The sequence below is a fragment of the Sycon ciliatum genome, chromosome 1 (assembly GCF_964019385.1).
Source record: "Sycon ciliatum chromosome 1, ocSycCili1.1, whole genome shotgun sequence".
Lineage (NCBI taxonomy): Eukaryota > Metazoa > Porifera > Calcarea > Leucosolenida > Sycettidae > Sycon > Sycon ciliatum.
The window spans coordinates 27,250,648-27,278,147 of NC_088643.1; the positions used below are offsets into that span (position 1 = coordinate 27,250,648).

The window sequence follows — 27,500 nt, forward strand, 5'->3', positions numbered from 1 at the left end:
AATCCGTAGCGCCCATACGGATTTTGGCACGGAAAATCGTACCCCGGAACCTCTCTAATGTCATGGTAGAATCAGCGCAGAAAGTGTAGATGTAGATCTACATGGTGCATACAATACACGACACTTGACAGGTCTGATGCCCCCAGGCACATGAGTCGTGATAGTAGCATACCGTATATTCTCTATTATAAGCACAGGTCTCCATTACTAGCACAGTCTCTAATACTAGCACACTGTGAGCCCCTTTCGAAACATTATAAGCACAGTCTCTATTATTAGCACGGTCCTGGTGGAAATCAATGCTGCATGCATGATATCTAGCATGTATTTCTTCTTGCTCTGTATGGATGTATTGGTTGAAAAAATATAAGCACGGTCTCCAATATAAGCGCGGTCTCCAATATAAGCACGGGGTAGAGGGGTGTTGAAAAAATAGAAGCACGGCGCTTATAATAGAGAATATACGGTATGTGTGCAGTGTGATGCACTGATCAAAATGATATACTGTAAGACCAGTAATGTTAACGAACATTAACACAAGCATCTGCATGCCGCACTCACACAACGAGCAACCAGTTTGGGGAATAGAAGGGTTTGTCAATTGCTTTGCCAGGCTCCGAGTGAGTGACAGCTTAGAGCTTTGCCAGGCTCCGAGTGAGTGACAGCTTAGAGCTGTGTGAATGTGTGTGTATGGCAGCTGGGCAGGGCCCTGCTGCGGAGGCTGAGTGAGCCGTATGGAGGCAGCCGGGCAGGGCCCGGCTGCGGAGGCTGAGTGAGCCGTATTGAGAGGCTGAGTGAGCCGTCTGAGTGTGAGAGGCTGAATGAGCTGTATGAGGAGCCTGGTAAGCAAGGTTGACTCCCCTCCGTGTATTTACAGAGTTTCGCCGGTAGACGGCGTCGGTGTAGTTATTGTAGGTCGGTATGATAATGGATACCGACAGGAGAGAACTAGAACAGGAAACAGGATGATGACAATAGTGGAGTGGGTGGGTGGGTTGAGAAAGAAATCCACTGCCAATGCGGGCACAGCAAGAACTGAATCAGGAACAGTGGACTTCGGAGAGCAATGAGCGCGTGAGAGTTTGTTGGGAACAGAGCATGCGCCTTCTGTGTTAACATATTTTTGCGCGTGCGCAAAAATCAAAGCATCTGCATGCCGCACTCACACAACGAGCAACCAGTTTGGGGAATAGGAGGGTTTGTCAATTGCTTTGCCAGGCTCCGAGTGAGTGACAGCTTAGAGCTGTGTGAATGTGTGTGTATAGCAGCTGGGCAGGGCCCTACTGCGGAGGCTGAGTGAGCCGTATGGAGGCAGCCGGGCAGGGCCCGGCTGCGGAGGCTGAGTGAGCCGTATTGAGAGGCTGAGTGAGCCGAGGCTGAGTGAGCCATCTGAGTGTGAGGGGCTGAATGAACCGTATGAGGAGCCTGGTAAGCAAGGTTGACTCCCCAAATGGAGAACCTCCTATTCACTGTTAACTGTAGAGGGGGTGCCACAGATTGTGGACAATTGTAGAGTGATATTGAGTTGCTGAGTGTACAATCGGTACATTGGTGACATTCAGTTATGCTCTGGCACCCACAATAAGTGGAATCAGTCTGTCTGATCAGCGCTTACCCAGGGCCGGTGCTGCCAGCTTTCATGGCAGTTTGCATGTGGACTTTCGTCACGCGGCAGTGCAAGGCACGGCCGAAGTCTCCCACATTTAATTCTAACGATTTAACGAATTTAAAACAATCGTTAACATTGGAAGTCGTTATGTACTACAGTCGTCCCTCTCTAATCCGGCACCTTTTGCTACGGCATTTTCTGCTGGATTAACGAGGGTGCTGGATTAAGAAATCCTGCCCTCTGACCCGGCCCTACCCAATTACATGCATGTATCATACGTCAAAACGCAGGGTTTTTCCGTGTCGACCCCAGTATTTGGTGCACGGCTTTATATTCTCAACTTTTCTCCAGGAATATACACAGTGATAAAGTAAAACAGAGAACATGTTCACATGTATACGTACTCTTGCACACACACGCACAGTCGATTTACGACTAGTAGTAGTAGTAGTAGTAGAATTTATTATTTTACCAGGGAACTCCCAACAGGCGTTGCCTTTTTACTGGGAACCCTTGGACTGCCGGATTATGAAATCAAACTACGTGCAGTTTGAGCGATTCGTTTCAAAAAGTCACTGCCGGAGGCGGAATTCAAGTGCCGGATTAAGATGTAGGAATTGAACGAAAAAAAATCGGGTTTCATCAGAAAGTGCGCCGGTTGGCAAGGGTTCCGGATAAACAAGTGCCGGATTAGAGAGGGACGACTGTATAAACAATATGTGCATGACAGTCATTTGCCATTTTTTGGACAAAATTCGTTAAAATTTCACCTCTCTATCCCACGAAAATCCGAAGATCGTTAAATTTAATTGGCATTAGAAATATCTGGTCTTACAGTATCGCATGTACATGTATAGTGAATATGTTCACGTGACCCACTGAACCTGGATAAGAAGACAACCTGGCCAAGGTGACCACTTTGTCTGGTCCGTTGAGAGATCGCCTTAGACAGGTTTCACTGTATGTACATGTACACTGCTACACTGCTACACTGCTACACTGCTACACTGCTACACTGCTACACTGCTACACTGCTACACTGCTACACTGCTACACTTCTACACTTCTACACTGCTACACAGACACACTGCTACACTGCTACACTGCTACACTGCTACACTGCTACACTGCTACACTGCTACACTGCTACACTGCTACACTGCTACACTGCTACACTGCTACACTGCTACACTGCCACACTGCCACACTGCCACACTGCCACACTGCCACACTGCCACACTGCCACACTGCCACACTGCCACACTGCCACACTGCCACACTGCCACACTGCCACACTGCCACACTGCCACACTGCCACACTGCCACACTGCTACACTGCTACACAGACACACTGCTACACTGCTACACTGCTACACTGCTACACTGCTACACTGCTACACTGCTACACTGCTACACTGCTACACTGCTACACTGCTACACTGCTACACTGCTACACTGCTACACTGCTACACTGCTACACTGCCACACTGCCACACTGCCACACTGCCACACTGCCACACTGCCACACTGCCACACTGCCACACTGCCACACTGCCACACTGCCACACTGCTACACTGCTACACTGCTACACAGACACACTGCTACACTGCTACACTGCTACACTGCTACACTGCTACACTGCTACACTGCTACACTGCTACACTGCTACACTGCTACACTGCTACACAGACACACTGCTACACTGCTACACTGCTACACTGCTACACTGCTACACTGCTACACTGCTACACTGCTACACTGCTACACTGCTACACTGCTACACTGCTACACTGCTACACTGCTACACTGCTACACTGCTACACTGCTACACTGCTACACTGCTACACTGCTACACTGCTACACTGCTACACTGCTACACTGCTACACTGCTACACTGCTACACTGCTACACTGCTACACAGACACACTGCTACACTGCTACACTGCTACACTGCTACACTGCTACACTGCTACACTGCTACACTGCTACACTGCTACACTGCTACACTGCTACACTGCTACACTGCTACACTGCTACACTGCTACACTGCTACACTGCTACACTGCTACACTGCTACACTGCTACACTGCTACACTGCTACACTGCTACACTGCTACACAGACACACTGCTACACTGCTACACTGCTACACTGCTACACTGCTACACTGCTACACTGCTACACTGCTACACTGCTACACTGCTACACTGCCACACTGCCACACTGCCACACTGCCACACTGCCACACTGCTACACTGCTACACTGCTACACTGCTACACTGCTACACTGCTACACTGCTACACTGCTACACTGCTACACTGCTACACAGACACACTGCTACACTGCTACACTGCTACACTGCTACACTGCTACACTGCTACACTGCTACACTGCTACACTGCTACACTGCTACACTGCTACACTGCTACACTGCTACACTGCTACACTGCTACACTGCTACACTGCTACACTGCTACACAGACACACTGCTACACTGCTACACTGCTACACTGCTACACTGCTACACTGCTACACTGCTACACTGCTACACTGCTACACTGCTACACTGCTACACTGCTACACTGCTACACTGCTACACTGCTACACTGCTACACTGCTACACTGCTACACTGCTACACTGCTACACTGCTACACTGCTACACTGCTACACTGCTACACTGCTACACTGCTACACTGCTACACTGCTACACTGCTACACTGCTACACTGCTACACTGCTACACTGCTACACTGCTACACTGCTACACTGCTACACTGCTACACTGCTACACTGCTACACTGCTACACTGCTACACTGACACACTGCTACACTGCTACACTGCTACACTGCTACACTGCTACACTGCTACACTGCTACACTGCTACACAGACACACTGCTACACTGCTACACTGCTACACTGCTACACTGCTACACTGCTACACTGCTACACTGCTACACTGCTACACTGCTACACTGCTACACAGACACACTGCTACACAGACACACTGCTACACAGACACACTGCTACACTGCTACACTGCTACACTGCTACACTGCTACACTGCTACACTGCTACACTGCTACACTGCTACACTGCTACACTGCTACACTGCTACACTGCTACACCGCTACACCGCTACACCGCTACACCGCTACACCGCTACACCGCTACACCGCTACACCGCTACACCGCTACACCGCTACACCGCTACACCGCTACACCGCTACACCGCTACACCGCTACACCGCTACACCGCTACACCGCTACACCGCTACACCGCTACACCGCTACACCGCTACACTGCTACACTGCTACACTGACACACTGACACACATTGATGTACGGGGTAGAAAACAGGAGGTTGGTGATGTACAACAGTAAGTAAACTGTTGATGCCGAAAGTCATTGGTCACACTCTACCCTTACCCGGCAGCGGTGGCAGCGGCGGCGGCTGTGATGGCGATGGCCTTCTCCCTTCTCGGGATCAGATGCTGTTTATAACTATGAACTGCTGGTAACTGGGAACTTCGTTCAAGTAGCGTGTACTATATGTAGCAATATGGTGTAGTATATATCTTATTTAGTTGCATCAAGGGTACATAAACAAGAGTGTGCAACTCTTCTTGGCCCACGGTGGAATTTTTGTTGATGTGTCCTTTTCTGGAGGCTAGGAGTCCTGCCGTACAAGGCATGCACTGCGAGTCTGTGACCGCGTGAACATGGCAGAGTTGAACACGGCAGGGTTGAACACGGCAGGGTTGAACACGGCAGGGTTGAACACGGCAGGGTTCAACACGGCAGGGTTGAACACGGCAGGGTTGAACACGGCAGGGTTGAACACGGCAGGGTTGAACACGGCAGGGTTGAACACGGCAGGGTTGAACACGGCAGGGTTGAACACGGCAGGGTTGAACACGGCAGGGTTGAACACGGCAGGGTTTCACTAAACGTGCACTAGGATGCCTATCGCCGCGGGCATAATCAGGCCATCAGGACCGTTTGACGTCATTTTTTGGAATAACTCGTGTTGCCGTTGCTGGGGCCGTGGCCAATAGGTGGTCTTCCCGCCGCGGGCGTCATCACTATTCATCAGGCCATTAGGACCGTTTGACGTCATTTTGGGAATAATAATTCGACCTTTCGACCTTTCCCTAATATGTTCCTTCGTGTTGTAAGAATTTAAGAAATCAAATCAAGGACGCTCTATCTGTCTGTCATGATGGCTGAATCTTGCCATTCGAGCTCGACAGTACACTCTTTAACCTTTGGGCCTTTGACCTTTGAGGGCTTTCCCAATAGAAAACTGCATATGAGGTCATGGGTTTAATGCCTAATTTGTTGCTTCGTGTTGGTGGGATTGAAACACTACTCTTCTTCATCAAACTTTTCTTTCTCGGTGGTTGATGGAGTGATCTATGAAAAGATCAATCCATTGATCACGGATTATTGACTTGCTTGTTACGTGTGTCGGCTGGGTGGCTTATGTAAGAGTGAAGATGGAGCCTCTTCTCATCTGTGTCCGAAGATGATATTGACAGAATTATAAAGGCCAGAACACCTCAGAGTTCAGCTGACACTGCGAACAACTGGCTGAAAGTAGCCCAAAAATACGCTGCAGAATATTATCCGAATTTCTCGTGGGACAACTGCACCAAGCAGGAGCTTTGTGTATTTCTAGCAGCAAAGTTCTAGCATCACTTTATGTTGGTGCTCGGCGTGGAGATAGGCAGCCCTACCAACAGAGCAGCCTCCTTGGCCTAAACGCAGCAGTCCATCGGAGACCGAGAGAACGAGGATTCGACGTCGAATTCCACCAAGCGAATGCGGCCCCTGATGTTGAATTAATACAAATGAAATGGGACGGAGATCTCAAGCCGACAGGCCACAAAGATAATTATGATAAGTTAACTGATGCAGACATGGCGTTAATAAAAAGCTACTTTTTGATATCAAAAACTCCAGAGAACCTCAACTAGCAAGTTCGGTTTGCTATAACGCTCCACCTCAGTCTTCGAGGCAGAGAACTGCAGCGACGACTAACAAAAGAAAAAGACAGACGAGAACGGGGCAGCGTACTACGAATTGACGGTGGACTTCGCCACAAAGAACCACCAGGGCGGCATAAATGACAGACAAGCTCCTGGCAATGCTGGGCGGATCCAAGAGGGCAACCAGGTTTTTGCCATCGATATGTTTCTGTCGAAGTTAAACCCACTCCGGGATGAACTGTTTCAGCGCCCGAAACCAGACAGCAGCATCAAGAAGGGAGAACTAGTGTGGTATCAGAACACAGCACTTGGGAAGAACACCCTAGGACGTATGATGCAGCGTTACCGTATCTCAGCACTTGGGAAGAACACCCTAGGACGTATGATGCAGCATTACCATATCTTGACAGTTTGTGAGCTCTCCAAGGACTACACAAATCACACGATGAGAGCGACAGCTGTGTCCCGGCTGCAGCGTTCTGGCCTGTCGACCAGAGCCATCATGAGCGTCACGGGACATCGCTCAGCAGTCAGCCTCCAAGCATATGCCGTTCCATCGGAGGAGTAGAAACTTCGATGGTTTGCGTTCTGGACGAGGGACTGACAGTGGCAAAAAGCACGACCGCGTAACTCAAAGCACTGGAACAGGATACAACTACAAGGGAGACTGAGGAAGCAGCTGTGCCTCTCAGTTGAGACGAAGTGGAAATGGGACGTATGCCAGGTCTGTCCTCCTCCTCCTCATCATCATCATCACCACCACTGGCGCCAGTAGCCAATGAGAAGAAGCAGTCTGCAGGCGCGGGCGGCAAGATTCAGCATCAGGACCTCACAGAGCGTGCTTGATTACATACATACAGCTTAGACAGCATCCAAAATGTAGAACATGCCAGGCAGGAAGGTAAGATTTAGGAACACCAGAGGTGTGTTTCATGTAACATGCGTACCTCTACTATGGGAAAGTGCAAGCACAGAATAAGAAAGAAGGGGCTGGAATCTCAAAATCAGGACATCACCAGCCTCAAGTGTTCTTCGGCGCCCAATGTTACTGTAGACGATAATGACTCTGTGCATGTTTGCTTTTTTTGCAGATTAACAGCACTCATGAAGATGCCTTGTTCAACATTGGCTTGACATTATCATCAATGCGCCGCTATCCAGCAGCTCTCGACGCTGCTAAAGTCCTGTTGGAAGTGAGTGATGTTGCTCACACATACTCCTCCCAAACATCCAACAATGCATTGCAAGTGTGTCAAACTGTGTGTGGTTATGGAACACATCGATGCATTCAGAATAAACAACTGACAATAGAGTGAATATCAAATAAACAACTGACAATAGAGTGAATATCAAATAAACAACTGACAATAGAGTGAATATCAAGATAAACAACTAACAATAGAGTGAATATCAAGATAAGTCTGGACATTTCTTGCGGCTTCTGTCTGTTGCAAATATGGCAAAGGGTGACTGTCAGAACTGAATGGCTTGCTGTACGTGTCCACTGACAGTGAATGCATGCAGCAGAGGGATGTGAGTGGTGCTCATTTACCCATACCATATTTGCAGTACGAGTTAGAAGGGAAAAGGAAAATGGCACAGAGAAAATGTACTTCACGTCATTATTCACACATCGATCATGTTTATTTCAGTCCTCACAATAGCCAAGATAACTTGCTGTATTTCCCCGATTATAAGGCACAGTTGATTGTAGGTGGCACCCCCGTTTTCAGGTTTGAGCCAGTTTGGATACATTCACGTCAGTAAGTCATGCTTGATTGTAAGTCGCATCCCCCCCCCCCCCCCTTTACCCTTGCATTTTAGTGTACAAAGGTGTGACTTATATCCGGGGAAATGCGGTACTCACATGCACGTGTCTTTCTGTCTATTTCTGTCTGTATATAATTATGTGTATGTCTGTCTGTGTGTCTGTGTATCACGTGTCCGTGCGTGCGTTTGTTGACGTGTGTGTTTATATCACTGTGTATCACTGTACAGCACTATCCGGAGCATTTCAAAGGCGCTTTGCTAATGGGTGATGTCAATATGCACACAGGCCAATATGAAGAAGCCCTGAAGGTACGTGCATTATCAACTGTTTCCCTGTGCGGGTACAGTGCTTCTATCTCCTGCCAGCAACATCATGTGTGGTGTTAATGTATTGGGGGTGGTTGGACTGTGTGGTCTTCTGTTAGATCATACAGTGAAAGTCATTTTAGTACACTTGGATAAGATGTACACCTAATTAGTAGTAACGCAATAAATAGAGCAAGCTGCGCACTCAGTGCAAACACCATAAGCAAAAGTCTTGTTGGCATGGATAATTCCTTTAACGTTTTCGAGGCCATCTCATCAGAAAGATTTACTGGCAAATCGAAATCAATCCAATAACTGGACTCAGCTGGAGAGCCAAGGATAAATTTATAGAAAAGAAAACTACAAGTCATGCTATGATGTCCACTGACACCACCAGTTACTAAAATAATCAGCTCATGCGATAACATTGCACGACACTGACCGACGGTGCTGACGTTCTACAACTAACTGGCTATCAGCTCTAGCACATCTTGGATGCGCACTCCAACATTCTACGCAATATTTTGCCAAAAAACTTACCGTTTGTCACAACGATAAATCAGCCCCCATAACGGTTTTACACTGCAGCTTCAACGCTATAATTATTATGGGCGATCAAGGTACAAGTACCGTAAATAGCGTTATCGTTGTTTGGTAACCGGGTGTCTACTGTCTTGTATTGCACGGTGCCATCAATGTGATCAAGAGTCCATAAACAGGATAATACAAAATAAATAATAAATTCGACGGGTTCGCGTACCGGGCAGGTCAAGAACAAGGAGTCGTACAACTCCCTGGTCAAGAACCACCTTTCCGCTTCCGTGGGACGCCACCACCCCATGATCAGGCGTCAGATGCGGCTCCTAAACGGTGGGGGAGGATAGATCAGATCCACCAACCATAGGCCAAAGGCCTAAATCCCATTTGCCACATCCATGATTTACTCATGCCAGGCCACGAGTTCCCAATTAACTGTGGGTCGCCGCACGGTTGGAAAAAATCCTTCCTATAAACAGGATAATGCACATGCAAAGTGCAACATGACTTTTTTGTGGCACAGCTAGAAATTCATGATTGTAATGACATCACAGGCTACATCACGTGGTCACAGGGCCGCGCTTTCAATAACGGATAAGGTAGGAATGCTACAATCAGTGGCAGCAAATCCTGGTGAATCATTACTCGACACTAGTTATTGGCCTGTGCTACACACAGACCAGCACTCTTTTTTTGGCCACCACACTTTGCTTTACATGTGCATCGCCAGCCCAGATGATTTGTCAAGAATGTTCAGGACACTCACTGTAGTTCATTTTGGGATACGGGTAGCCATTTTGTGTTTCCCACGCGTAAATTGAGGATTCTGAGTCGTGCTCTACAGCCCACCAGTTACTGATAGTTAACTTTCACCGTATCATTTGCTTTCATTGATGCGTAATTCCTCAAGCTCACTCCTCTCTTGTTCTTGTGTTCCAGTCGTATAATGCTGGACTAGACATTCGACCACAGGCCACTATCGCTCTGCACAACAAAGCTATCGCGCTGGCCCATCTGGAACGCAACGTGGAGGCACACGCACTGATGAAAGAAGTACTGGCCCTGGAGCCCACCTACCCCAACGCACAGAAGAACATGAAAGCACTGAAACTCAAGGTAGAAAATGACAGACAAAAGGCAACGGTGTAGTTTGCTTTGCTGAATGGAAGTGTGTATGTAAAGAATGACGACTGATCTTTTAAAACACATTAAAATGTGTTTCGTCCCATGCTCTGAACAGCATGTTGCCAGTTGATTATTATTAGTTGCGTCCTTGTGAAGACACCTACCTAAAAGGAATATTATTTATTTGATGAATAGGAGAGATCTGTTGTGCATAAATATGTAGTTGAGAATACAAACTATGCGGAATGGAAAGATCAAATTGAATAAATGTGTAAAATCAATCAAATATCTATCTATTAAAGATGCAGATAAACAAGCACTGCTATTTCCTATTGATCAGAAGATTATATTCCTGAATTGAATTATTACTCACTAGAGGCATCAGCGTATTATTCACTAGACATATATCAAACTGAGACCTCACAGTGCGCCCTATCCAGAATTGCTAGAATAGAAATTCTCATTTTTGTTTGATTCGTTTCTTGTCAACTGCACAAGTTATGGCAAGTAAAGAACATATATTTCATCACAATGACTTTTACCGCCATTGACGAGTGTAGAGCTAGATACCCACAAGCAAGATAGACATCAAGTGCTGCCGCCACGCGAATGGACGCTGCACATCGGCTATAAAATGGTGCAGCACGATTTGTCCTCGTCTTCTTGTGTGGCGACTGTCCCGTTGTCTTGGTCTTTGGGCATAAGTTGTGCACTGGATTGCTGCTGTTGGAATGGAGCGTCGTCGGCGTTGGATTCCTTTCCAGTGGCTGCTTGGGCAACTTCACCTCGTACAGCAGCATCATTGCTTTCTGCTTTTACATCGCTGGTTTTCGTCTTCGGTGGGACCTCCCAGGCTAACGCTGGTGCTTTCCCTGCTGCCTCTGCTGGTGCTGCCTCTGCCGGTGGTGGTTTTGAAGCCGCTTCATCATTGTCAAAAGTTTGCCCAGTTTCAAATTGCTATCAGACAGATAGACAGACAGCAAGGATTAGAAAACTTGAACAAGATCACGATGCAGGTGTCAATGTTAAGCGGAACATTTTGCCGCACCAAACACCCTTGTTCCGCACCGGTGACGGACCCAGTGAATTTACAGGACGTTTTTTCTTCCGCTTTTAGTCTGACTGATAGGATGCGTTTCGGATGCGTTTCGGACTCGACAAACACAACAACATGACAAACAGTCTGAATTCAGATCCCTGCAATAGTGAGCAAGCGGTGGAGAAGTGCAAGGTCGGGAATGTGGGTATCCCGCACTGCACCGCACTAGTCAGGTGGCCATTTCAACAGCGCAATCAGTAATAGCAGTATTAGCAGCAGCTCCAACGTTAATGGTAACAGCAAGCATCAATCCAATCGTGTGTTGGGGGGAGGGGGTTGTGGAAGCTGTGCAAGTGTAACACAGCACATGGCGAGGTGGTTGAGTGGTTGAGCGATCTCTCTAGTATAACAAGGCATATGGTGGGTAAGGGATAGAGCCATTGTCATCGAGTGATTTCTCCTTACCTGCTGTGCCTGGACTCTCTGCATTGCCTCGTTCTTAGCTTCATGCCGAGACAGAGACTTCTTTCTCTCCAAAGTGCTACGCTTTACAGAGTGTCTGTACAAAACAATTACATGTATGATGAGAAACAGTAGAAACAGTAGAAACAGTAGAAACAGTAGAAACAGTAGAAACAGTAGAAACAGTAGAAACAGTAGAAACAGTAGAAACAGTAGAAACAGTAGAAACAGTAGAAACAGTAGAAACAGTAGAAACAGTAGAAACAGTAGAAACAGTAGAAACAGTAGAAACAGTAGAAACAGTAGAAACAGTAGAAACAGTAGAAACAGTAGAAACAGGATACGCATGTAAATGCATCATCGTCATGCCATGCCAACAATGCATATTAAAGGGCTGTTGGTGTGGCAACAGGGGCTACATGGCCTGGCAATAAGAGAGCTCACTAGTCTGTCCCCTTGGAAAACGCGATTCCGCGGCCGCGGCAAATTTCGCAGAAATTGTCATCATCCGCAGAAATCACGGAATCCACACTATTGCCCGCGGAATTTGAATTTTTTAGGATAAATTAGTAAAATTACTACTCAGAAAGCAGCAGAAAAACTACTTTGCGATCGGTTTGAGCACATTATGCTCTTGCGAGTGTAGGTGAGTGCAGAATCTCCAAGATTCTTCACTCTCATTCAGTTTGTGACTGCAAACGATAGTGTGAAAAGTACTCCTTCATGCAAGGAGGGTGAAAAACTTGCAGAAAGTGCCGCAGATTTTTGATTTTACCACAGAAAATGCCGCAGAAAACCCCCCTTTTCCCCCGCGGAATTTGCCGCAGAATATTGAATTATTGGCCGCGTTTTTCCAAAGGGACAGACTAGTATAATGCCAATGGCAACAATTTTGGCCAAAAATCCGATTTGGGCTAAAATTCGAAGCACAAAATTGTTTTATGGTGTGTACTTTTGGTGGTACTATACTTCTTTCTGGGACTCTGATGTTTCATACAAGAAAGGCTGCAGCTACTAGTATCACCAAGAGTCCATAACCCAAGAGTATGCAACTGTGATCTCTTTTCTATGGGCCAACCGCGCGGCGCGCTGCCTTCATTACATCATTCAGCTGCAGTCCGCGCACTGCGGAAAATCAAACACCGCACTTTCCCTCTAGTTTGAAATGAACTTTCGTACGGAACTGGAGTTCACGCGCCAGAATTCAGAGATTGTGTAGGTACTGGAACGAATCGAGCAAAAACGGATGGGCTCGTGCGAGAAATTGAGAGTTTGAATGCATGCTTTCAGAGCGTGATGAAGGCAAGTTACGTAATGAAGGCAGCGCGCCACGCATGCACCCATAATCACAGTTGCATACTCTTGGGTTATGGACTCTTGGTATCACCTTGGTCAGCATGATGATTGTGTTGACCGGCGTGCAAACAAATGATGAAGTGTGTAGGTCTCATGATGAAGTACACTACTCTCCACAACAGCATTACTATGACTACTCTCCACAACAGCACTACCATGACTACTCTCCACAACAGCATCACCATGACTACTCTCCACAACAGCATCACCATGACTACTCTCCACAACAGCATTACCATGTTCTTCATTACGTCATGATGCATTACCCCTTGAGAGTGCAGTCGCGCCTGCCTACCTACAAACAAACCTGTATGGGGTAGCTGAGCGAGAAATACAGTTATGCAAGCAGAATAGCAGAATAGCAGCTCAGCGCTACTTCTTACCCTCTGCTACTAGTAGTCATTCGCTTGCTGCGATTTGCTTTCCTGCTGGCCAGTTTATCAACAGCCTGCAGTTTCAAGTCCATAATCACTGCCTGCAGCTCTGGATCTTCCGTTAAACCTACACAGAACAGTTATGCGTACACACATGTTCAGTTGTGCTAGGTCAGTAGGTGAAATCCAACCCAAAGTACAAGTCGGGCACCCTGGACCAGTTCTGATTACATCACTGTATTCGTACATGTGTACGCCCAGCAGCAGTGTTCGCACTACTTCCAGTGTGTCAAGGCCGACTCAAGGGTCGTGCAAGTCCAGGGCACTAAATAATCTGCCCTTTGGGTTGGATTCCACTAGTAAAAAAGAAAAAAAGTAAATTATCGTGTCCGTTCCCGAAGGGAACTCACGACGGCTGCTAACACCCGATAAACCCTAGCGGCAGATGCAGCGCCTAACGGTGGGGGTGAGTGGATAAGTCTCACAACCACTGGCACAAGTGCCGAAAACGACCCCATTAGCTGCATCCATGTACCCCTTGTGCCTGGCCACAAGTTCCCAGTTGACTGTGGGTAGCAGCACGGCTGGAAAAACCGCTTCCATCATTCCACCCAGCACAACTGTATGCAAGTCACCATAATATTATACACCAGTCACACAGTGCAGACGAGGCTAGGAGTAAGGAGTAGTGTAGTTGACTGTAACTGGGAGTTTCATGGTCAGCGCAATCTTCAGATAACATACAACAGAATAGTGTTGGTCATGCTAGCTCTGTATACCGGTATACAGAGCTAGCATATACCGGTATACAGAGGGGCCGGTACAAGCAGCAGACATGTTGCGGTGTCAGTGGTCCTGGACGTGGTGCTATGCTTTGAGTGTTTGTTGGGTTAACATTGTATATTTGTTGATTCATATGGTGGTAAATACACACCTGGCAATATGGCAATTTATCACTCCCTTATTATTGACCCCCACAGAAACTTGTGATCTCTAAGGGAGCATCTCATAAGTTCGCATTTTGTTTCTAAACGTAACGCATTTCGAAACGGGGGTAGCGCCCTTTTCGAATAGAAAAATGACAGTTCGCACATTTTCTAGATCACTTCACTGTCTTCAGCAAATGAGTGTGTTTATGTGTAGATCTACCTGTGTTTGCAGATCAGCTAACCCTGTACTACATGCATGTAGGCTACTCAGAGGTGTCAAATGTCACACCAGCCTGATCAAACCGTGTAGATCTACCTGGTCAGCTTTTATAGCAGTACAGACTTTTTAGTTGTTGTGGAGGAACTGTGTTTATGTACATGTACATGTCATTGATTGTACTTGTACTCAGTAGATGCGGTACTACTGTATGCCATTCACTACCATACTAGCAAAACATTTATATCCATGTACATGTACATAACTCATAAGCATACCATAGCATGGGGCATGGATGTGTGCAGTACGTGTAGATAAACACAGAAAATGTGCGATAAGACTTTCGAATAGAGGGGGGAGGTAGGGGGGTAAAGTCTATTCGAAATGCGTTACGTTTGCAAAATAAATGCGAACTTATGAGATGCTCCCTAAGCGGTCAAATATCAGCATATATTGACCGCTTATATTGACTACTTATTATTGACCACTTAGCCCGAGGACTTAGAACTTTTTCCTTAACTTAGAAAAAAATCAGAACTGAAAGAAGAAAATCTGAAGCCAAATGCTGGGATTTGAACCCAAACTGTCAGATTCTCAGTCAAAGAACTTGGGGAACATACTACAAGAGACAACTGAAAACTTCGGTTTACACAGAAGTAATGTCCAATGTAAACGGCATATGTACATACTATTATACTATTACAATAGTATTCCTTTCTTCCTATAGCAAAGCAAAAACAGTTTTAGGTATGCTATGTCGTGATAAATCTATTATTGCCCTCATAATCGGTCAATATATGAAATATAGACCTCGTAAAAGACCTCGGGGGACCTCGGTCTTTTACTCGTTCTATATTTCATATATTGACCTCTTTAATCGTGCAATAATAGATACATACACACCTGGCAATATGGTGGTAAATACACACCTGGCAATATGGCGGTAAATACACACCTGGCAATATGGCGGTAAATACACACCTGGCAATATACACACCTGCCCACACACGCTGCTCTCTAAGCTGCAAAGTTACTCTGGCACAGAGATCTCCTGCTCACCACCACCATCACCATCAGTTCACGTCTAGTCGATGCATGGTTAGTGGTATCTGACATTACCATCGCAATTGTACTGAAATAGAGTAGCTTGTCTAGTCTGCCTAGTACTAGTACATGGATGCGGGACTGTGTCAGTTTCAGGACTTTTCCATGGGTACATTGGGTAGATTATGATTGTGGTGGTGTTTATAGAGAACTGTAGACAATGCATGCGCCTTAACATACATGTAAGTACCAACATTCATGGTATACTTGTGCCTAGGGGAGTTTGTGTTTGTGTGTGCACGTAGCATTACTCACTGTAAGGGGTATCGTAGTTCTTTGTTCTTGCATCAAAGTCAGCACCATATTTAGCGAGGACTGCCAGCACACTTGCCTGCAGACACAACACAACTGATCCAGTTCACAACTAATCCTCCTACAGAAATACCCAATCTGCGGACAGAACCGTTTCGTCCTTCGTGGACTCGTCAGCGCAGCACAGAGAAAACGAGGCCGACAGAAATAGACATTTGTTCATGTTTTTTGTTCTGTAACAAGTTACGTTACAAACTTATGATTATAGTCGCCATTATACTGAGTGCCGGTAATGTTAGTTCTACAATAGCCAGTTTCAAACACAAAACAAGACTACTGGGCTCATGCCCTGCTGCTCATGCCCTGCTGGTGATGGGAACAAGAACTCTAGTACTTCCAATGATAGTGGGGATTATCAATGATAGTGGGAATTATCAATGATAGTGGGGACTATCAATGATAGTGGGGACTATCAATGATAGTGGGGATTATCAATGATAGTGGGGACTATCAATGATAGTGGGGATTATCAATGATAGTGGGGATTATCAATGATAGTGGGAATTATCAATGATAGTGGGGATTATCAATGATAGTGGGGACTATCAATGATAGTGGGGATTATCAATGATAGTGGGAATTATCAATGATAGTGGGGACTATCAATGATAGTGGGAATTATCAATGATAGTGGGGATTATCAATGATAGTGGGGATTATCAATGATAGTGGGAATTATCAATGATAGTGGGGATTATCAATGATAGTGGGGATTATCAATGATAGTGGGGACTATCAATGATAGTGGGAATTATCAATGATAGTGGGGATTATCAATGATAGTGGGGATTATCAATGATAGTGGGGATTATCAATGATAGTGGGGATTATCAATGATAGTGGGGATTATCAATGATAGTGGGGACTATCAATGATAGTGGGAATTATCAATGATAGTGGGGATTATCAATGATAGTGGGGATTATCAATGATAGTGGGGATTATCAATGATAGTGGGGATTATCAATGATAGTGGGGACTATCAATGATAGTGGGAATTATCAATGATAGTGGGGACTATCAATGATAGTGGGGATTATCAATGATAGTGGGGACTATCAATGATAGTGGGAATTATCAATGATAGTGGGGACTATCAATGATAGTGGGGATTATCAATGATAGTGGGGATTATCAATGATAGTGGGGATTATCAATGATAGTGGGGATTATCAATGATAGTGGGGACTATCAATGATAGTGGGGATTATCAATGATAGTGGGGATTATCAATGATAGTGGGAATTATCAATGATAGTGGGAATTATCAATGACGACGTTGATGAAGACTGTGAAGCTCATGAAATCATTTCGGACTTCATTGAGTGCAAGCTGGAATCCTTAGACTCGGTTTCTCCATGGCAATTGCTACTATCACTGGCAAAAGTACAGAGTGGTGCAAAGCTGTGTTCACAACTGGCGCGTGCACGCGTGAAACCACGCGTTTGTGCGTATTTTTGCTGGCTTTTGAGGCGCCATGCGTACGGAAATGCGCCGAAATGGAAATTCCAACATGTTTTCAGCGCGTGTCAGGCGCGTACCAGCGTACACTTTGACTGGTGGGGTCAAAAAATTAGTACTCGAAGGTGTCGCACGCGCTAAATACGACTCGGATTGCTCTTTTTTTGTGAAAGCTTAAGCGCGTGTTTGGGCACACATGAACCGCAAGCGTACCGCGTCCACGTGCCAGTTGGGAACACAGCTTAATTGCAATTTTCACTCGGAGTCGTTCTGAGCTGCTACGCAAGTCTTGCGAATTTGAGGAGAATTTCTTCTGGACTGTACTATTCATGAACCACAGTGATGAGCCAAACTGACTGACTGAAGCAAAGTGCGATTGTCATATTCCCATTTCGAAGGACACTGCCCAAGTGGCCAAGAAGAACAACGCTTCATTAACAGATACGATGCGGGGGAAAAAAACGAAAAGCAAAAAAAACCCAACCCAGCGATGATATCATCTGCCATCATCTGGTGAATGAGCTTCATGCCAGTGGCATGCATGGTTTCTGGTAGATAATGTAGACCCTACACTGTCTTGGTGTAGATACACAATGTGTTACATTGTGTATCTACATGAACCATGCAGAAAACACTGCATGTACTGCTCTGACCACGATCACAGCACGTACTGGTAGATCTAATACATCTTCTTACTCGCACTAGCGTACGAGAGCTCGTACATGCATGTGCAATATCTGCCGAGTTCCAATCCTACATGTTGGGGGGGGGGGGGGGGCTGAAGTTCCTCCTCCCTCAACCACTTCCTGAACCACTGTAACCTAACGGATAGATGGTCTTGGGAGGATGACTGCTAGTCCTATCTGCCACTTAGTGTGATCATGACAACAGTAGACTACCGTGACTCAGCCTGCTCAGTATAGCAGTATGGCAATGTAGCTTACATGACCCCAGCAAGATGCTGCGTGTGCTGCTGTCCAGTCATCAAGATCTCTAGCATTGACATTGGAACCATGATGGAGAAGCAACTCTGCCACCTTGTCCAAACCATGCGCCGCTGCTACGTGTAACTACAAATGCACCAAACCAGAAGAGAGACACAGACAGGCAGGCAGACAGACAGGCAGACAGACAGAGAAAAAAGAGAGAGAGAGAGAGAGAGAGAGAGAGAGAGAGAGATCCATGGAACTAGCCCATCATGGCCATTGGACAGAGGTAGTCTCTGAAACAAGGGTGACCAGCGTATATTCCGTACGGTTAGTGCCAAAAAGTAGTTGTCTCACCCAGTGTTGTCATCTGTACACTAACTGAAAGGTGACCCCAAAGCGGAATACAGAATACACCCAGGTCCTTACCGGAGTAGCCTGCATTCTATCTCGATCATCTGGCTTTATCAGTCCTTTCTGCAAGTCCGATGTCATCTTCTCTTCCAACTCATATCTCTGGTAAGCTATGTCTTCATCTGAATAACCTGCACAATACAACACAAGGAAAGGGTTTGTGTGTGTGTGTGGGGGGGGGGGGGGCATGGAGTGCAAGGTACAGACATGGAGTGCAAGGTACAGACATGGAGTGCAAGGTACAGACATGGAGTGCAAGGTACAGACATGGAGTGCAAGGTACAGACATGGAGTGCAAGGTACAGACATGGAGTGCAAGGTACAGACATGGAGTGCAAGGTACAGGCATGGATTGCTCAGACACATGTACTTAGTTCACTAATCACTACTAATCTCCTCACTCAAACCTAACCAGAGAAGACAGTGACTATGCTCACTCAAACCTAACCAGAGAAGACAGTGACTATGGAGAATGGACATGTTCAGTTATACACTCTGGACCCGGGCTAGACAATTCTCAGATTACCATAGTGAGTGAGTGAGTGGATTGCGACCGTGTAAATGAGCAATGGGAGTTTGTTATGAACTCTGCACTCGCTGATCCACGCGATAAAACCATGTTAAAGGGTATCAGGTTTGCAACTCTGAAATCGAACGGCGTATACAATTCTAGAATGGACGAAATCGTGTGTAGATGTATTGCTGTGTGCCAATTGCAAGAGTTTATACACCCAGCTCAACAAAGCATTGACACCGCTCCACAGTTTATGACGGTCACGTACAGTATAGGTTTCTCTAAATTCCTCCAAGCCAATCCAATCACCGCCAAAGAACAGTGCATTGTTATTGACGAGACAGAAACTTGAATGTTAGAAACACAAAGCCTGCCTCTGTCAATGTCCTTTCTTCATGCAGTAGCAGCGAAACACTTGCCTTGCTCCACCTGCGCATCTTTCAATAAATCAAATATGGCCGTCGTATCGGCCATGTCGATTGGCAGATCACCATCACTGTTAAGCACAGCAACACACGCTCCATTATCTAGCAGCAGTTCCACTATGTGTTGCAGTCCACAGCTGGCAGCTGCATGCAGCGGTGTCCACCATTCATTATCACGCAGGTTGACGTCTGCTTTATAGTCGATCAAGAGCTGAGCAATTTCTGGTGAGTCCTCAATGCAACACTGCAAGTCACGCATGTACATACACATATGCATATGCACATGCACACACACACACACACACACACACACACACACACACACACACACACACACACACACACACACACACACATACATGCACACACACACACACACACACACACACACACACACACACACACACACACACACACACACACACACATACATGCACACACACGCACACATGAACACACACGCATATGCGCACACAAACGTGAACACACACACACACGCACACACACACAAACACACACACACAGTTGGCCCAGGAATATTACTGGTAAGCAGACACAAATTTCTAGATTGTTGTATGGTCGCATCTTGGTATGACATTTTCCAGTGCAATGCTGGCATGAAATTATGAAATACGCACATATATACAAGTATGGCAGTGCGGTTTCTTGATTTCAACCCCACCCCTAGGAGGAGAGTTGAAATCAACCCGGGTCAAGTGCAATCCAGCATGGACACTATCCAGTCAATCTGTGTTCATGGTGGGCTGATGCTCAACCCGGGTCGAACTCAACCTGGGTAGGAAACTCTCATGTAAACACAGTCTAAGTGATCACACCAATCATTACCTGATGTAAAGCGGACAGGCCATCAAAGTTGACAGAGTTAGGATCTGCACCTTCCTCCAGCAAGGAACGAACTGTACAACACAACACAGGATAAATCATCTAAATGGTGTCAGTTTTTGGGTGAAAATTATTTGGCAGCACTGCCGATATTACACTGGCTAGACTGTGACCTACACTGCCCTACACTGCCCTACACTGCCCTACACTGCCCTACACTGCGCGGCCCCGCTAACTTGCTGCAACTGAACGCAATTCCCACAATGGTCTGCCAAATACCAACACTAATACCGTTACGGAAGCCGGCTTGTCGCTTATGGCGGTGCGATAAGATGTCAGGGAGGGTGATAGGGTGGAATTTCGTGACTGCAGGGGTTCAAAGGAACAGTGCAAGTTTGTGTCCTGCATCGGGCTAGTGTGAAGATCAGGCCATGGTGTGTTGTCATTCAAGTGATATTATCTTATTTGACATGCTCTTATACAATCAACTCTGGACCGAAATTTGTGGGGAAGAACTTGTTTGCATGGCGGCGTTGGGGAACAAGAAACCTATTGCTAGTGAGTTTTCTTGACATCACACTAGACCTGACTAGACCTGACTGCAAGTGGAACATCCATCCTACTGCAAGCTGCCAACCTGTGCCAAACCCCTGTGCATACACAGCCAGCGGCAAATTAGACCATCCAGTAGGAATTCTGAGCAACGTGCTCCAGCAAACGAAAAAGAAGCACCCCAAAGCAGCAACAGAAGGAGAAAGTGACAGGTGATATGGCTCATGCACATCTACAACATCCACACACCTCGCTCACAACCACCTTCCCACACCAGCCACACATTCTGCGCTAACATTACACTGCTAGCCATGTAACTGCCTCTACAGCCCCCTGCCTACAACAACCACACACTCTGCACACAGCCTCCTGCTTAAAATAACACCGCTAGCTCTCAAAACTTAGCCCCCACATTCACACACATCTTTCCACACAGCGCTACAAGACCCATCAATACCTCTCCTGGAATGTATACCGGCATGGCCAGTACCCATGATCCTCATGTTGCCTGATGCTGATTGCAAAAGCATGAATCTCAGACTGGGTAGCGACTAACTAGCCTTGATTGCCCTCAGTTGTTGTTCTGTGCATTACGCTCTGCCTCCCGTGGTGGTGTTGAGCACTGTCAGCACACTGCATTACGCTCTGCCTCCCGTGGTGGTGTTGAGCACTGTCAGCACACTGGGTACATCCTCCGGTGATGTGGCTCATACCACTCTTCTCAAGGACCTTGAAGGTCACCCACGAGCCTGGTACGACATCCCTAAGGTTTAGCAATAGCACTGAATAAGTATGTTGTACTTCCCAGAGGTCTTGGGACTGGCAAGCTCTACAGCTGGAACACCGTGAAGCGATCAGTCACACGGGTACGCCGAATATGTCAGCATTGATCTGTGGCCAGGACCAAATCCTCCAGCAACCCAAGTCTGAATCTCTGAAACCGACACAGACAACTTAACTGCTCCATTGATGAATATGTCAGCATTGACCGGTGGCCATGACTGAATCCTCCAGCAACTCCAGTCTGAATCTATGCAACTGACGCAGAAAACTTAAAATTACATCGGCGCCGCAACTAAACCAGTAAGTACATATACCTCATCCAAGCACCATTCAGGCCTAAGACAAGCAGAGGACCATCAAGTGGTCAAAGTTGACAAGAAGCAAAGCCTATGCAGTAGTGTTCAGAAGCACTGTAACCTGTATGGCCTAGATCCGGGATAAGCTACAGAGTAACAGATCATCAGCCCTGGTAGAGAGCACCCTCACAAGTTAACAGATCATCAGCGGCCCGGGTAGAGAGCACCCTCATTAACTGTGACAAGAGACTCTTTTACGGGCAAACAGAATACAATTCATGGTGGCATGGTGAAGGAGTAGAACACAACACCAAAAAATGAAAACAATTGGATGTGTAAATAGCGCCATTTGGTAGAGGAAAGAGTCAAAATCCCTAATCTCCTTTTGACATACAAAATCAATGTAAAAAAACACAAAACAAAAAACAAAAAACATGCCAGGAAAACACATGGGCACAGTCCTGTCCAACCTCATCTCCAAATCACTCACAGCCGGCCCTTCGAGATTGCCAACTCTCGCAAAGCATTTACAGGACGGTGATATGATGATCGGGCACTGCGGATGCACATGATTGCCGACCGCAACAATGCAAAAGCGAATGACACCGGACATTTGTCATTGTCTCGGCATACAACTTCGCGTCCCCATTCGAAATGGGACCACACAAGCGCTTGAAAAACTGTACTGTGACAAGAGAAGTGATTTGATTTCCAAGTGTCATCGTGGAAACAAGTTCCTCCTCGCAAATTTTGACCCAGTGGTAAATACGAACGGTGATGTCAAATGAAATAAGATAATAAGATAATAAGAAAAAAACTTTTAATACTTCAAAGTATGACATACTACCGCAAGAAAGACTACAGTAACCTTCAAAACCTTCAAGCTCTTTACCGCAAGAAAGACTACAACCTTCAAAACCTTCAAGCTCTTTACCGCAAGCATTAGGATGAAGGGAAATTCACGAACTAGTTTTCGTGCTTTCTCTTCAAGTAATATAGAATCTCATCCCACCCGAGCCAATGAAACTAAGCTACATACATGTCTAGCATGACAACAGGGGAAGCCATTACGCCTAAGCGATACATATACGAAAGGAGTGAGGTGTGCAAGCTCCACTACAGCCGTTTCATGACGCGGAAAACCGAACATCATCATGAAAGCAAGTACCGTATTTTCCGGAGTATAGTGCGCACTTTAGATGTGCTAATTTAGGCCCTAAATCGCAGGTGCGCACTATGCTCCGAATATGAAATGCATGTACTTCAATGAAGATTGAAGTGCGCACCCCCAATGAAGATTGGGGGTGCGCGTTATACAAAGGTGCGCACTATACTCCGGAAAATACGGTAGGTAGTCTCTTTGCTGCAATTTCTAACTAAATTTTAATTTTGGCCAGGAGCCACCGTCCTGATGATGGCTCCTGGCTGAAAATTTGGCTGAGATAATCAGAATTTGCAGCAAAGAGACTACTTGCCTTGGTGAAGATCTAAGGGCTTTTCGTGTCAATTTACGGTGCGAAAACAAACTCTCATGACACAGTGCAAGGTCTAAGGTGGAGAGGTGTCTGAGAAAGAATTGAAGGATATGACACTTCAAATGTGTTATTCTTCAAGTTGCCTTTCAAAGGGGAAGTTACCCTAAAATGAAAACTTCACAACCTGTAGCGAAAAATGCACTGATTCAAATGGTGAAGGTCCCAGGTTGATCGGAGCAGCCGTTCCCCAGTTATACCAGCTTGAAGTTTGCACTAAATTTGGTGACATCATGATGATGTCATTAACTTGCCCAGACCAGGCCGGATTTACGACGTCGGAGAGATAGACTTGTACGGGAGCAGATGGGGATATTTCAGTATTTCGGCTCTCCATTGTACCAAAGAAGTCGGATCTTTTTTCAAACTTCGGTATGGGACATATGGCACCCTACCAGTATCCCGACTGGAAAAAATTCTAGTATGAAATTCATTGTTACAGAGAAACGAGAAAGAAATTGGTTTTTCCTCATCTACTCCCATACAAAGTCTATCTCTCTGACGTCATAAATCCGGCCTGGTCTAGTATGATGTCACCAAATTTAGTGTTAACCCCAAGCTGGTATAACTCGGGAACGGCTGCTCTGATCAACCTGGGACCTTCACCATTTGAATCAGTGCGTTTTTCGCTACGAGTTGTGAAGTTTTCATTTTAGGGTGAACTTCCCCTTTAACGTGTTTTACCCCTCGCCTCTTCTTTCTTTTTGGCACCTCGTTTTACGTAAATTTATCACTTAGTTGTAATGGTTCCCACCGTCGTAGTGCTATTATTATATTTACCTTACTTCGAAGTAGTTTCATTGGTTCTGGTTGCTTGCGTTTTTGCTTTTAAAAGGAGAGCACGGAAACTGGTTTGTGAATGCCCTACGCCGTAATGCTTTTGGTAAAGAGCTTGACGTTTGTAGTCTTTCCTGTGGTTCTAAGTTTCTTGCCCCATGCAGGAAGTTGCGGAATGACATTATCATATCCTTATCTTCACACTAGCTCCTCTAAAAATTGACAGTTCGCGTGAGATTCAGTCGGAGTGAATTCTCCACACCCATGGGAACACCACCAGTGTACCACGCTCAACAACCAAAGCACATGTATAACAGGTACAGCGATGAAAGAGATAAAGGTGAGCAGATCAGACGGGCCGCCACCATTGAACTGAGTGAACATCCCAATGTTCTCATCCAACCACCAGTAGCCGCTACAGGTGTCAGTTCACACTAACCGGTTTAACCTGTTCCCTATTCTCACCGGCCACATGTTAAGCTCATGTAGTCGCCAGTGAGTAGTTACCAGTACAAACTATCACTCTGAACCAATCTCATCCCGTCCTTCCTAGATAGTGTAAATCCGGACGCGAAAATTGCGACAGTCCATGCACTCTGAGCCGGCTCTAGAGCCAGGATTGGTAAGCAGATTCATATTGTAGCTGTTAGCTAGAGTAGAGAGGTATTGCACCTGAGTAGTATGAGTGACACTGGTAATATTTCATAAGCATTAAATCAATCCACATGCGTGTAAATAAATATGTTCTCCATAGTCCGTATTCACTGGACTGTTCAGGGAGGTGAAACAGGAAAAGACTGAACTGAGAAACATTGAATGGCACTATCACAGGAAACAAACCAGACCTGCCTCAGACTGAGTCCTGATAGCCCACTGTGCAGATGGGAGACAATGGAAGGACTTGGGATGAACGACTGTACTGTAATGTACTATGAGACATTTTTACAAACTGCTTCATGTACTTCAGAAGTAGCCCCTGTCACTTATCAAGACTATAACGATGTGCACAATCGTCATTAGGACATGCGTATCGGTACACGTGTACACGTGAACACGGAGAGGGAAGGGAACAAACATAACATGATTGATTGCCGACTTCTGTCTAGCTACACGCACACTAATGGCTTTCATAACCACCGCCTCTTGTCAATCTTGAAGAGACACTTATCTTGACATCCCGCTTTTCATTCACAGAACTAGAAGAGTGAGTGCTTTTGGTACACCACTACAAGTATCTTAGACTAACACAGGCCTCTTTTACAAGTATCTTAGAAACTTTTTCTAAGTACAAGCAGCTGCGGCAGGTTGCACAGGTGCAGCGCAGGGTAAAACAGGCGAAAAGAATCCACAGCCGTGCACGGTGCAGACCGACACGACGCTACTACAGACTACAGTACAAACTAGCTGCTTGCTGTGACAATGTCACGACGAACAAGAACGAGTGAGGGGTTGACAGGCGCCTAGGCGTGTCCATAGGACCATACCCACTACTGCCTACTGGTCTGCAGCGGTCAAACATTTCCATTCTAAAACATTACAATGCCCTTACAGCCTAGCCACTTACCTTCGTCAATATCATCTCTTGAGCTAGCATCAATGAGCGAGTAGCTGCCGTTGAACTTGACAAGAGTTGGTTCTCTTTTCTTGTTGCCAATAATACTCAACAGAAGAGGGCAGCCGCGCTCATCCCATCTTCGCAGTTGCTTAGCGCGGTACGCTGTCGCTCTGGCGATGCGTTCAGCTAAACTGCACCTGCGGTACTCCTTGGCCTGCTCACACAGCTCCGCTTGCTCGCGCACTACCTCGCTTATCAAGTCTTCTTCCTCAGCTGTAGCGCCCCTGGTGGCCATGTTTCATCTTCCGCTGTGGAGGCGTGGAGGGCAGCAGCAGCTTGGAATAATTATTACTACGGTCGTTGTCAGCTCTGCCAGCGCAAGTTTCCCTTCTAAGCCAGTTCAGGCCTCCACGCGCTTGAAATGAAGTTTTGAGTTTGCTGCGTGCTGCTACCAGTGCATGCAGTACTTAGCCCATTTCCTTCCACCACCTGGCAGCCAGCAAAACACTGGCAGCATGCAGCAGCATGTGAGCGACAGAAAAAAGAATCAGGGCATATGCATGCAGCGCAGTGCCAGTGCACTGCATGCTTTGGTACACTCGCTAGACTAGAGTAGAGTAGCCTCTACTCCAGGCTAGATCTAGTCTAGTCTAGCCTCTAACTACGGTATACCAGGTATACCGTCTACATAGCACACTGCACAGTACCACCGCACCGGGCGGTAGTACATGCTGTAACATAGTGCTAGTGCTAGTGCCACAACAGGCTGTCACGTGTCAGTAGACGCTCCAGCGCTACCATGCAGTACAGGAAGGATAACGACTGGAGCGTGCGCCCGTGCACCAATGCCACCATACCGAAATCGGGCATACCACGATGCACCGCTGAGTGAGTGAGCTGGTCAGCGCCTCTGACATTGCGACAGGTAGATCTACCCGTTGAACGCAACTATGTCAGTATGTGTAGACTGAGTCACTGGTAGACCTACATGACTGTACTAGTACATGGTTGGTGTTGTTGTTCAGCAAAGATCTAAATCGGCGCAGTCACGTGATCAAGGTCAGCTATGTAGTCTGTGGGCGTGTCGCGCGACGCCCAGCTTTTTGGCAGTTGCAGTTGCGGAGGCTGGGCTTCCCCATGCGGTCGGTGCGGTAGGAGGGCTGCGACAGGCAACTACTTTGCTTTCATACTAATATTATCATGAATGCAACTCGTGGAAGACGAGTACGATCCAGGCAGTATAGTAGTACTGGTAGCATAGTATTTTACTACTCCCTGCTACGATCCATTC

The 27,500-nt window shown here is 46.4% G+C and overlaps 2 protein-coding genes across 2 annotated transcripts in view; one reads left to right on the forward strand and one right to left on the reverse strand.

Moving 5' to 3' along the window:
* The window catches only part of LOC135821155 (protein O-mannosyl-transferase Tmtc3-like), a 27,066-nt gene extending 16,193 nt beyond the window's left edge, over window positions 1-10,873 (forward strand). Inside the window, exons 7-9 of the mRNA XM_065334225.1 lie at window positions 7,692-7,793; window positions 8,599-8,679; window positions 10,153-10,873. Coding sequence (XP_065190297.1) covers window positions 7,692-7,793; window positions 8,599-8,679; window positions 10,153-10,362 — 393 coding nt within the window. The 3' untranslated portion in view covers window positions 10,363-10,873. The remainder of the gene's footprint in view (window positions 1-7,691; window positions 7,794-8,598; window positions 8,680-10,152) is intronic.
* Window positions 10,325-26,720, reverse strand: LOC135821146 (protein phosphatase 1 regulatory subunit 16A-like). Its single transcript, XM_065334213.1, has 9 exons — window positions 26,219-26,720; window positions 20,718-20,788; window positions 19,866-20,115; window positions 18,948-19,063; window positions 18,537-18,662; window positions 16,075-16,150; window positions 13,579-13,696; window positions 11,843-11,936; window positions 10,325-11,295 (listed from the first exon to the last, which is right to left on the reverse strand). The coding sequence occupies exons 1-9, from the start codon at window positions 26,502-26,504 to the stop codon at window positions 10,966-10,968; spliced, it is 1,467 nt and encodes a 488-aa protein (XP_065190285.1). The 5' UTR covers window positions 26,505-26,720; the 3' UTR covers window positions 10,325-10,965.
* Window positions 26,721-27,500: the final 780 nt, after the last annotated feature.

Coding starts and splice junctions, on each gene's coding strand:
- LOC135821146 (XM_065334213.1), bottom strand. CDS start 26,504: ATGGCCACCAGGGGCGCTACAGCTGAGGAAGAAGACTTGATAAGCGAG. Junction 16,151..18,536: donor CAGCATCTTGCTGGGGTCAT/GTAAGCTACATT, acceptor TTGTGTCTGCAG/GCAAGTGTGCTGGCAGTCCT. Junction 13,697..16,074: donor GAACTACGATACCCCTTACA/GTGAGTAATGCT, acceptor TGTTCTGTGTAG/GTTTAACGGAAGATCCAGAG.